This window comes from Manacus vitellinus, unplaced genomic scaffold (genome assembly GCF_001715985.3).
Source record: "Manacus vitellinus isolate BGI_N305 unplaced genomic scaffold, ASM171598v3 scaffold_5_pilon, whole genome shotgun sequence".
NCBI lineage: Eukaryota > Metazoa > Chordata > Aves > Passeriformes > Pipridae > Manacus > Manacus vitellinus.
Genome location: NW_021940682.1, coordinates 8054887 through 8068337, shown reverse-complemented (window position 1 = coordinate 8068337; position 13451 = coordinate 8054887). Strand labels below are relative to the sequence as shown.

Here is a 13451-nt window from a genome sequence, read left to right as displayed (position 1 = left end):
TGCCACTTCCATGACTTGCTGGGGTTTGGGCTATCTCAGGACCTCTTCTTTTCAATGCCATGTGGTACAGATCACTAATATTCTGACAACTGGGAATAGTTGGAGGGAAAACAGTACTAGGGGATGGCAAAAGCAACATAAAAAAGATTGATAACCCTTCCCCACCTCTTGGTTTTGCTGGAGTGTGTTGTGCCTTCTCCTGCTCCACCCACAGTACAACAAGCTGTCCATTTCTGTTTCTCCTTGGTCTCAACCCCTAACATCAGTTGCTGAGAGAGTTGCTTCCCCCATACCTGTCTCCTTTTATTTTGATTGAGTGGCCAGTATCATTAAATACTGAAATTTTACACATTATTATATGAGCTCACAACTTGACAATCTGCAAATAACTTGGTCATAGAGAGTTACAAAATGGCTAGTTTAGCTTGTGATGCATTAAGTCATATAAGATCACTGTTTTTAAAGGCTTGATCTGTTTACATGTTTAGAAGCACCAGGACACCCCTCTACCTGAGGAAAAGAGCAATCCCAAAGGTGTTGAATCGCTCTGGCATTCTACACTGATTAGGATATATCTCTCCTTAATAGCGAAGAGCACCAGAAACTACACCCAGGAAGCATCTCTGGGAGCTCTTCAGAACCTCACAGCTGGCACCGGACCTGTAAGTCAGCATTATATTTTTCTGATCATTTAGTTCTTAGTGTGAACGAATAGAGTTCAGGGCTGCAGTGCAACATGCCCACTGCCCTGAGCTCAAACAACGCTGTCTCACTGACGTCTTCAAGGAAATTGAAGAACATTGAAGGGAAAGTCACAACCAGCTTTGTAGTGTTTTCTTGCTTGGCAAACACGGGCCCTGCTTCTTCTCACTCTGTGCACATCTCCATGTGTGGAATTTGCTAATTCATTGCACAGTGGGAGGGATGAGCAGATGTTAAAAGCACCGAAAAAGTCATGTTGTGGAACGTACTCCCGTGGGGAGCGGAAGGCTCTGACACAACAGCAGATCACTTTTGTGAAGAAGATAATGACTCTGAGGAACTGGCCAAAGAGCACATGGGAGAAAGAGGGCTCAAAACTTTCCTTTTCCATTGCAGCTGATACGTAGCTCTGAATTTAAACTATTTTAAGCGTGCTTAACGTGATGTAGAGAACCCTCTGCGTGTGGGTTTTTATGTGGCCGTACATTCACGGTAATGACACAGTATTGCCACGTGCCCTTTAACAGATGCCGTTTGCGGTGGCCCGGACTGTTGTTCAAAAGGCAAATGGCCTTCCAAGCATCCGAACTATGCTGCATGTAAGTCACCCTGCAGTAAAGAAGACAGCAGTGTCACTGCTCAGGAACTTGTCTCGCAACACCTCTCTGCAAAACGATATAGGTGAGCAAAGACTGGCGTTGTCTCTTGGGCGCTCTCTGCTCTCTTTACCTTCCAGTTTCCTTCCTTAAAAAAAAAAAAAAGAAATGCCAAAAAAAAAAAACCTGATCCGTGTGAGTTGAGTAGATCTTTACGCCAGATACTTGCAGCCATTTTACGGGGTTTAAAATAAAGAGTTTTGCCTAAGGAGGACTTTAACCTCAAGTTTTCTCTATATTGCGTATTCCTCGTCAGGTACTTCCATTGGTGCTATTTTTAAAAATACATAATGGAAGTAAAATCTGTGCAGATTTGGAGAGGGAGTTTTTCTTCAGCTTAAAATAGGGTAAAGGAAGGTGAGTGCCAGCTTCTGTGCTGCCACAGCTATGTAATGCTTTGCTAGAAATCACAGTGCATCTCTAATTCTTCTAGCAAAGGTCATATTTCCTTCTATTTAGACACAAAACTTTGGAAGCTTGCAGCTCACACAGTTTTCCCGCAAAATGTTTGTCAGAATGGAAGCTAGAAGATGCTATAGAAAAAATAATTCAGTCTTTTTAAAGGATCTTATTTCTAAATAGAAGCCGTTTCTATTCTGAGTATTCTCATTTCAATTTAATGCGTATTTGAAATTTTTTCCTACCGGTAGGACAAAATGAATTCACATAATTGTTGTCTTCTTCTGTGTTCCCACCAAAGGAAAAAGGGGAAATTACAGGCATACAGATGGTTCATGGGGCAGATTAACCTCCAGAATTCTGTAGAACAGTCTCCTGGGCACTGTTTAATCCTTAGAGAACATTCTCTATTAATGAAAATATTATAACATGTTGTTGAGCTGATTTCGAAGGGATAATCCATATGGTGTTAAAAATTACAAGTAGTGAATCTCCCAGACAGAATAGAAATTAAACTGACGAGAAGCTGAGATTTCATCAGAAAAAATAATTTATGAAAGAGTGTGGGAAAGATAGAATAGCACAAGGCTTTGGAGACAGATGCTTCATCTTGCACAGTCACAGTCATTTTCTTACTTCACCTATAGAAGAGACAACTGGGGGAATTTCAGGCGAACCTTTTCTCCATGAAAATGTATTCTTTGTGATTGACTGAAAACATATGTGAATTCAGGTCAAATTCCTAAAAGAACTTTGTTCAAAGCACATTTGGAAAGCCATACTGTTTTCTAGATATGTGTCTAAATTGATCAAGCTTTCTAAAAATTGCCTTTTTTGATTTACTAATGGAGAAAAATATGGACTATCATCTCTGACATAATTGCTTTGCCTGATACATGAACCTTGTCACCCATCTGAAGGAATGAACAGTCTGGTCAAAGTGATGAGGTGTTTCTTTAGTAGGGATGGACTTCAGAATATGATGTCATTCTTAAATAAACAGCTTACACACTGGTTCAGAAAGTTGTGCTGCAGTCACCCTTTCTCAGTTTGCTGTGCATCGCTATACCCCTGATTACCTCTGGGACACAGAGGGTTCCCTGGGAAGGGGCAGCCTGCTGCTGGCACATGCCTGGTGACCTCACTACAGCACATGAGGTGTTAATGTATTGTGTATGAGGTAAATTGCATAGTGTCTGAGTTGGTGTGGATGCAGCTTAACCCAAGTTGTGGGGATGTAATGCAGGTAACAAAACCATGACTGTTGAGGGAGCACACAACACCCTGCTAGCTGAGAATGGCAGGAAAAAGGTAGGACCCCTACATAAACCTGCACCTGTTGGTAATGGAATTGCTTGTCTCTCTTCCAACCTGTAGCTAGAGAAGTTTTGCCTGATTTGGTCGCAGTACTTTCCGAGTCTGTCCCAGGGTCTGACATTGCCTGTGAAACAACAGCGTCCATCTGCTACACCTTGTACAATCTGACGCAGAGCAGCTCACACAATGCACGGCTTCTCCTGAGTGCTGATGGGCTGCCAAAGATTATTGCCATCAGCATGAATGACAGGTAAGGTGGTCGAGAAATCTTACCCTTTTCCTTCTTTTCCTGGGCAAGAAAGAAGCTGCAACCTCTCTGCCTCTTGGGGAGAAAAAACACTTCGTCTCAAGGTAGAGGACAGCTTAAACAAGCGATGTGAATAGAATTGCACAGGTTGGGAGATACAGAAACATCTCTTGCATCTGTTCCATCCTCAGCTAAATTGACCATGTTCCAGAATTTTAAGTAACTCCTCAGAAGATAACTGCACAACATTATCTGTGTTCTGGTACATATAGTGACTGACCATCAGATCTTATCTATACCCAAAAAGTTTCTGTCTTTCCCGTTGATTGTAACACAGTCCTGATAAACTTCAGAGTGAAGTGCAGGGATACATTTTATAAAACTTATAGACCTGTACTTAAAAATAATTTATAAAGTAGCATTTTAGAGAATAGATTCAAAATTTAATCATTCTTTAATAGGTAATCATATGCAATCAATATTTACTCAAAAGATAATTAATGCTTAAGAATATGAATAATGATGCTGTTTGCCTTCCTCTCTCTTTACAAAATGAAAGAGGAAATTAATCTCAATAAAGGAGGCTTCATGAGGCCCCAGGTAGTTTAAATCCTGTTTAACTAACCAGAGATTTTACCTACTGGAAAGATTCTTTCAAATGCTTGTTATGCTGAGTGTATTTTCCTCAACTGAAAATTAATAGTGTGATGGCTGCTCTAAAATGTAGCCTACAAAGTACTTTCATTTGTTTCAGTAATCAGGATGGCATGAAACATGCTACTATACCTAAAGACTAGGAAAGCAGCATTTAGGAGCAAAGAGAGACAGGACAAATGCTACAAGGTTACATTTGTTGAAGTCTGTACATGCACTGTGATTATGACATGGAAATTGAAATATGAAATATGTTTTATCATTCTTTTTGCAAAATTGCAGTAACATGTTCAGCAAAGCTAGTAGGGCTGCTTCAGTCCTCCTCTACTCCCTGTGGTCACATACTGATCTCCACAACGCTTACAAAAAGGTAAGATCCAGGTTAGAACAACAACACATAGTCTGTGCTTTCGGACCTAGAACTCTCTCATTTGTCCTCTGGGGCCCTTAGCAATTCCACACATTTAAGAATCAATAGGATTTCAAGTGGTCTCTGAATTTGGTTTTACTATTACTTATGCTGCCTGAGTAATACATGGCCTTAATTTTTGCTCATCTGCATTCACGTTCCCTCCCTGTGTGGTTTTAAATCCACTGCCAAAGTTTATGAAAACTGTTGCTGCTGCCTGTCAGAAGTGTCAGACGGTGAGAAGTGATGCATAGTAGGTCACCATCGACCACTGACTGAACCAACCTGGCACAGAGGGTGTAAAGTGCCAGCAAAAGCAAAGGCAGGGCGAGGCAGCTTCCTGCTTTGAAACCAGAGCAGTTTTATTCTTCTTATTTGTGTGATCTGGTAGCCCACATGTAGGCAGAAAACTAGGGCCTGGGAAAGGTGTTGGCAAATATTTACTGCCATAGTCAAAATCAAACAAGAAATGACCAGCATGAGTCAGACAACAGACCAGTTTCCTTTTTTTTTTTCTTTCCCCTGAAGCTCTGTGACCACTTTTTCAGTACACAGCTGATTGAATTCAACCTACCTACCTTCACCCTGCATTTCAAACTGTTTTCAATCCTTGTTAGTTTGCTGTTCATAATTGTCACCTAAAATTCCCTGTAACCTAAAACTATTCCATGTTCTCAAGGTAGCCTTCAGCATTTATTAGTTGGCTGTTTCTTTTTGTAGATTTTCTGTTGAAATTTGCTCTAAGAAAGTTACTTAGCATGATATGCTTTAACGGTGTTGCGTCACACTCAGCAGTTTACCTCCCCACAAGCCAGAAATCTGTGCTCAAGAATGAGGGTACTGTACCCATATAAATTCTTAACTACATTTTGTTGTCCCTGGTTTTTTAAAACTACATTCCTGATTTTACTGTACAGCAATATGGTATGAATTTTCTGAAGTCACTGGTAGTTTAGGTATGCCTATAAGACACATTTGTCAGATCTGAGTTTCAAAACTCAGATTACTTGTTGTTCCTGTGCAAATCAGATCCTCTAGAGACACCAGGTATTGCACTGAAAACTGCAGACCACCTAATGCCTAGATATTTTTGACAGGTCAGGCTAATAAGCAACAGAAATTACTTGATCCAATGGGATGGATAAAGTCCTGAGTAATTTTGGCATTGCCCTTTACTGTTTGTTCTGATAATGTTAATCTCAGCTGGCATTAGTCACCTGAGAGCTCAGAGTCTGCAGAGCTGAGCTAGAAGAACAGGCTCCTGGTACAGTCAGTGGAGAGAGTTAAGCAACTCCAATTATTCATCTCACTTGTCTAAATGGAGATGTCACTGTCTCTGTGACTGTAGAGGACTCTGCCTAGACCCCTACCATGGCTCCATATCTAGCTTTTAGACAGCTGAACCCACCCTTTCCTTGCAGAATCAGCACTGAAGATAATGTATTATTCTGTTTCTTTCATTCCAAAGGCTGACTTTAAGAAGGCGGATTTCATCAACACCCGGACCACAAAAGCCTATAACTCACTGAGAGATTGAATCAGAACATACCACTGAAGACAGACAAGATCATACATCAGTTAACATAACTATCTTCACATGGTTGGTGTTGCCATTGTGAACCAGGAAGTATCTCAGAAAAAAAGATATTGTGATTTTATATAAAGACTCGAGTGACCGGAGAGTAGCTTTTTGGAGTTTTTAGTCCTAATCACCTTGTTGTCACTGTATATATCAATATAAGAATAACCAAAGATGGATTCTTCAGGATGTCTGAGGTGAACTTTCATCCAGGTTTACCACTAGTCAGAGCTCCAGATGACTGCCTTTGATCTATGCAGAGAAGTTTGAAATGCTGATCGGCAGCAAATTCTTTTCAGACTGTTTTATACAAATAGTTTTCTACAGTGGATAAGCATCAAGTGCACTGCTCAGGACTTAGTAGTCTTTCACCCTCTTATTTTTCCCACAAGCTACATAAGAATCTCCAGACTCCATGAGTATGCACAAGAAGCTCTTTCGCTGCCTGCATTATAAGAGCACCAATGAAGTTAAAATTATTATTTTTGTATTGCTTGTATTCATGGGTTCACTGGTTCTTAAGCCCCTTTCATTTGAGATTTCGTCAGCAACAAAACTGATTTTACATAGATCTTATCATCTCTTTCTCCTCTCATCCTCCCTCACGTGGCTCTTGCAATTTTGTCCAGAAGGGGTTTTGACTAGAATCACTAGGTTTAAGACACTGCGTTTCAGAAACTTTAGGCTTAATTTGGGCCCATCATTCTTTACTAGTTGGTGGAGAAGTTATTTGCGGGTGATTCAGTGATTATTTTAAAAAAATTGCTATATCAAAATAATTCTTTTGATTATATATAGTGAAGGGAGTGGAATCTTGCCTTTGTTTTTGAAGTAATAGACACACACACAAGAGGTTAGGCTCTGTGCTGCTTAAGGAATGCTGATCCTGCTCCATATTCTCTTACATGAAATAATCATCCTCCGTACAGCAGTTACATGCAATGTGATAACTAGGACTATGTCTGCACATGTGGGAATAGGCAACTGGAGGAAAAAAATCCTAAGCACCTACAACCTGTTACCATGATATGATGCTCAGAGAGGGTAAAGAAGCACTAAAAAAACCCTCATTTGTGATTTCAATAAGTCAGATTTTTTCCTCAAAAAAACCCCAGTAGTTCAATTGTCCATTAAACCAACAGGAAATTAATATATAAATATATGATAGGATGGGGATTGGGTTATCAGCTGACATTATCTGGCATTCCTCTTCTGAAATCAGGGGAGGTGAACTACCTTTATGGCAATGAAGATTTTCTCATACGTATTTTTAAGCCTTGCTGCTTGAACAGAGCCCGTCCTGTGCCCTCATTCCCAACTGCTGGCATAGGAGCTATTACAGCTGTTCTTGTCCAGAAGGAGATGTGCAATCCTTTGATGCAGAGGAGGCCATCAGGCCTCTTCATTTCAACACTCCTGGCTAAAGGTCTAGCTCCTACCAGAAACTAAGACAATAGACTGTGACGTTGCGTTGTGTCCAAATGTCTTTCTGGATATCAGGGACCTGAATTCTGCTGGTAGATGCACATTGTTCTCAGAGGATTCCCAGAAAGTCCCACACGTACACCCAGAACTGAATGTGCCCTGGGGAGGTAAGCAAACAACCCTGTTTTCCCATCACAGATCATTTTCATAGGTCTGTTAGTCCTCCACATTTGCTTTGAATAACTCAAATCAAATGCATTCCAGAAGGAGGTTTTAAAAATACTATTGTTTTTTTTTAAGAGGTCATATTCAAAATACTACAGGTCCAAAAACAACACAGGGGAAGGGAACTTAGAGCATCTCATGTTGAGGAAATTGTTTTTATAACTTTTTAAAATATGATAGAAAACAGGCAATTAAAATCTAAGTTTTTCTTCTAACTTGTTAACCCAAGTAACATTGCATGTGCCACAACTGAATAAACACCAGGAAACCTGGACAAGTCTACTTTTACTGCCCAGAAAGAAGTGGTAGGCAAAATTAATATACAAAGAGTAAACCTGAATACAGAGTAGCATGGGAATGAAGAATTGCAGTCTAAAGATCAGGAAAGCTGTTTTTAGAAATACTCAAGCACTGGTTTAGTTCTGTGAAACTCACAAGGTATTTAAAAGAAACAAAACAAACAATGCCGGGTACTTTTAAATACCCTGTTTAGTATGACTATCTCCCAGTAAGATGTCCTTATGAAAGGAATGCAAACTTTTTGGGTTGTTTCTATTGATTCAGTAATTTTAAAGGTCTTTTTCAACCTAAATGATTCTCTGATTCTATGATAGTGTCCCTTTAAAATCAAAGCAAGTTCCAAAGTTACAAAGTATCTCAGACCGGGCAACAACATGAGAAACAGAGACACGCCTTATTACAACTGATCTCCTACTTGTATGCAATCAAAAACACTTCAGCAGGTCTCCAAAGAAAACAAAGCATGTTAGTCGGAGAAATAATAAAGTGCTCTCTCTAATGCAAAAAATCTGTCTTTGGTTTTTCTGTTATTAGTGAACCTACTTGCTGGGATGCAGCAAATGTATTTTCAAGCCTTAGCCCTTCCTTTAAAAGGGCAAATTCATTTTTAAATTAAATCTGTGTTTGGAGACTTAGACTTTTCTACAGCGGGACAGTGTTACTGAAGACAAGCTGTGTAATGCTCCCGCTGGCATCAGAGTGCTCCTGCAAATAATTTGTTTTTACTTTCAAGATATGTTATGGCTTTCTTTGTCCAGTGTTGCTGATCTGTCAAACCACCCAGCATCTTCTGTTTTCACCTCTCTTTAATTGGTATTTGCCAGTAAACTTCATCATGGGCCACTGAAGATCTCAAAAATAGTTAGAATCATTCTCACCATAGTCTCGGACTTGAGAAATAGAGCATTCCCACTTTCTCTTTTCCTGAGAAACCTTGAATTTAAACATACTGAGCAGTGCCCAAAGTGTCTTTGGCTTAATAAGGAATTGACCCCAGGTCCTCTTGTCTTGTGTCTTAACCACAACCCAGTACAACCATCTTTCACTGAATTGTTTTAGTAGAAATCCTTAAACAGGATGGATAATTTGGTAGTAGATACTAGAGAATATAGACATTAATTCATTGCCAGAGAATTAGTTATTCCTTTCCTCATTTCATCCTCCTACCTTTTTCCTACTGTCATTGCATCTAAATATTACTGCTTTTTCTTCTCTCTCCCTTCCTAAGTAGAATTAAACTATGTAAAATATTGCATTATATTATACATGAACAGAGGTTTTAGGTTACTTGGCTCTTTTTGTGAGGTTTTCCTTTTGAGTAGGAACATGCTATCTTGTAAGAAAGGTTCAGTCTTCCCTTCTGGGCCCACAGAAGACTGCAGGTGAGATGAAGTGGCATCATCATAAGCCACGATACAAGAACCCCAACTCTTTCACTGGCCACTGCTTAGCCTGGAAGCTCATCCTCAGAAGGCAATCCATTAAAGCTGATGGTAGGCAGGCTGCCTGTTTGCTTTTTACCAGGCTTAGCCCTTAGGTTCCAGAAGCATTGCCAGAAGCATTAACCTTTTCCCACCTTTAGGTTTCAGGAACAAAAAGCCCGACAGAATCACTTCACAGCTCTCCTGGGGGAGGGTTCATGAGACAGCCTGATGAGCACAGTCACACAGTGAATCATGCACAAACCATGCAAAGTGTTGATACTGATGTTTCCTAAGTTATTTCAACTACAGCAGCTGCTCTTCCATTCTTTTGCTTTAATCGCTACTGATTAACATCTCAGTTTACATTCCTGACTCATACTCCAGACCCATCCCATAGGGAAGATAACATGACCTTGAGGCATCATCTGATACGATACAAAGGTCTCGAAACAGTAGCAGAAATCAACAGAAGGAAATGCATGTTTGAGCTCAACATCACAGTGCACCCAGGAGAAGTCCTGAAGAATCAGGTGTTGTACAACCATGTGAGTTACACCTGGCATATTGTTTTAGATGTTGCACAGAATCTGCCCACTGAAAACGCAGCAGGGAGATTTGCTCAAATATACCAAAGACAGAAAGGGCTTTAGTGCAGGCAGTATGCACAGATCAGGGTTTTGCCATTCTCTATAGTCATCCTTTGGATATTTTAATAGGTTTGCATATGAAGGAGAAAAAAAAACTAATTTTATCTTATTTCACATGTTCAGAGCTAAAAGCACTGTAATATACACATTAAGGTATTGTAAGCTCAGGATCAGAAATTAGAGTTTGCTTTTATCCTTTCTTCAGCTGCATCCAATGTGACTGTAAATAATTCAAGTTTAGGAACTTAATATTTGTTCAACAATTTTTCAGTTATTATGCCTAATCTCCCATTCCCTTATTTCCATCTTATTTTTCTTAGTCATCAGTCCAGCCTAAATATCCACAGATATAAAGAGGAAGCAGGCATGTCCTCAGCAGCTACAATTTAGAGCCAATACTGCAAACACCCCCAAGGCATCGGGGGCTTCTGAACATGCCCATACCCTTGGTCACAGAGCAGGCAGCACCATGGCCACGAAGGGGAACAGTGACAACACCAGTTCCAAATACAGTGCTCATCTCCATGCTCTTTTTTCCATGCTCACCACATATTGCCTCTGAAATTGCACAAGGCCCTCTCTTACCTAGGCCTGCCTTTTGCAGTCTCTTAAGCTGTAATCATCCAGCAGACTGTGAGTCAAACTGCCACCACTCACACCTTGAAAGGTGAGGGCCTCAAAAGTCTCCAGTCTACTCTTGATATCTGGGGTTCACAAGGACACCACTACTGCCTTGATTATACTTAGACATCTTGGACCTCCTGTTACTTAAGTAAGAGATTAGAGGTCTTGCCCAGTTCTGGAGCAATTTAATTATTTGACCGTCAAAAATATGTCTTATTGTGCTTTCACCAAAAATTGAAATAGCCAAGTCTGGGCAAGCACAGAAAAAATAATAAAGAGTGAAAGGGGCTTTTTTAGCTGCTGCCAAGGAGAGTAAAATCTTTCAGAAAGTTCAGAAACTTTCTGAAGCCCCTGAAGGTCATAAGACAATGGGCCCCAGCCAGAATAGCTGTGTTTGGCTTGGAATAACAACTAAATAAATCAGTAATGTTGTAGTATCACTGTTGAACTCTGCCTGGAACGCACACTATGCCTCCAGATACATGAGCACACTTGAGTTTTAACTCAAAATTCTGGACATGGGGCATGTGTACGAGCTGAAAGCCCGCACAACCTTCTTAAGGCTGAAGAACCTTGGATTTGGAATGCAAGATGAATGATCTGTAACCGAGATTGAAGCAGATTTTATAGGGGGAAAAAAAAAACTGTTAAACTGAAGAAATAGTGTAAAGATGAAACAGGCTTTTTCTTCATCATACTTCCCCTTTGTAATAAAGATGTTGCCTGGCAGCACAGTTGCTGTGTTGTGCGTTTGTGCCCGTGGTTACCTTTGCGTTGCTTTGCATTGCAGTTGCAGTTACGACACGTGGGATGCTGCAGTGAGAACAATGGAGCCTTTCAAAGGCAACTCTTATCCTCGAGGAGGGACTGGGTGGCCGTGTGGGCTGTCTGCTCTCTGTCTGCACGTTGGATTAGGTGTGTCATCCGGTTCCTGCTTCACGCCTGAAATGAAAGCTGGGATTACAAGAATTTTATCATGTCTTTTTGAAAATTAAAATAGAGATTCTTAAGAAGTTTCTTCTTTTCTGATGCTTAGACAAAAAGCTGCTGTAGACTATGATACATATAGCCTTGAAATACTGTTTTATTAATAAGATTATATTTGTTATCTTAAAAGCGTATGGACAAAAATTAGAGTTTTTAAAATAAAGGGAGGCTAAGATGAGAAAGTCAGGTCTAATGATATACACGTTGCTGACAAGGATAATGTACAAATCAATATTTTCAAGCAGCATTGTTTTAGGGGGGGGTTGTTTGTTTAGTTTTGTTTAGTTTTGTTTTGTTTTGTTTTAATGGTGCTACTACTCGACCTGAAATTACTTGAAACCTGGCAGTCAAAAACTGGTGCTCTGGACAGCAGGAGTGTTCTTGTGAGTGTTATTGCAAAAGTTCTGGCACAGTTTAAATGACACAAAGCAATGGAGGAAAAATTGTCCTCTGGTGTGAAAGACTTGGAGCAGAGGTGTTTGAAAAAAGTTTAAATGCCAGAGTGATTCACTGAGGAGTGGTCAGGAAAGCTGGAGCATGGGGAGGGAAAATAGCTGGCTTCTCACTGGTAAGAGGTGTTACTGGACGGGATCAGGCAGCAAATGCTGCCTTGGCAAAAAAAAATTATGAGTAGGTAAACTGTTAAAGTGAGGAAGACCAAGCGAGTGGTGTGGAAAAGAAAGGAGAAATATCAGGAGCTCTGAAATTCACTTGGCAGAAAGCAAGACCATCTGGATGCCAGGTCAGAGGCACTTTCAGTACCTCCAGCAAGGAGGACTCATCTCAGAAGACCTTCACTTCAAACCTTGACAGAGTTGCACACAACTCTCTTTCCAACTGCTACCTGCAGCAAATGAGAAGCTGGAGTGGAAATTGCCAAGGTGTACGGACTGGGCATTGCTGAGGGCATTTGTTTTGCAGGTTTCTGAGGTCCTGCACACCGAGCAGAGGGAAGCCAGCACCAGTCTGGCACTTGTCTCTTGTACAGCCACATCTGTGAGCCAGCAGCCTGACCAGTGCTGTGCCTTCTGAACACACAGCACGGATTACCCATCCACCAAGGACACGTTACCTGATTACATCAGTTATGTTCTACTGTTATGAAGAGAGGTGGGCAAATTCACTATTACTTTAGGATTGTAATTAAATTATTGGAGGGGTAATTATGGATAATAAATAGGCCACAATGAATTCTATAGTCTATAATATGCTCACCTATAAAAAAAGAGCTATTTAGTGCAACTGAAAGGTATGTACCTGTGTTTTATGGGTAACCTTGTGTTCTTCACATCTACTGCAGTGGCTACAGATGTATATTTGTTCAACATGCATTAAAATTAAAAAGGGGGAGAAAGAGCATTACAATTTGAGATAGCCCTATCCAAGGTATTTATATGTAGACTTAAAGTTTTAGCCCCACTTTGTGTACTTTTGCAATGGAGAAGTGCCTTCAAACCCTACCATCCTGATTCAGAATGACAAAACAGCACAGCACCCCCAGCCTGATCCAACACAGCACAGCACTGGAGCAGCTTTGGAGGAATATTTACTCTTTCATAGGCAAGTTTCACTGTGTGATTTCAGTGACAAAATGGCAGGCACGTGGTGGATGCTCTGTCACTGTGTACATCCACTTTTCCCATAAGGCCAGGGAGCTTCCTGACTCATGGCAACCACCTCTGCCCCATCCCAGAGCCATATGAATCTCTACCTGTCTGCATGTGGAGCAGTGGGACAGACGCCTTGGCAAGGATCATTTTAATAAATTCGGGGTGAGCACAATACAGCAACCTGGTGGGCTCTGAACAGCACCAGGGCAAACAGCTGCTTTATATCCGCCCTGTGAGCACTCACCT

General features: G+C 40.7%; 1 protein-coding gene across 1 annotated transcript in view; it reads left to right on the top strand.

Annotated features, from left to right (window-relative positions):
• The window catches only part of PKP2 (plakophilin 2), a 96171-nt gene extending 90163 nt beyond the window's left edge, over positions 1-6008 (top strand). The window contains exons 9-13 of the mRNA XM_018080894.2: positions 489-662; positions 1230-1383; positions 3135-3324; positions 4258-4345; positions 5853-6008. Of these exons, the coding sequence (XP_017936383.2) occupies positions 489-662; positions 1230-1383; positions 3135-3324; positions 4258-4345; positions 5853-5921 (675 nt within the window). The 3' untranslated portion in view covers positions 5922-6008. The remainder of the gene's footprint in view (positions 1-488; positions 663-1229; positions 1384-3134; positions 3325-4257; positions 4346-5852) is intronic.
• Positions 6009-13451: the final 7443 nt, after the last annotated feature.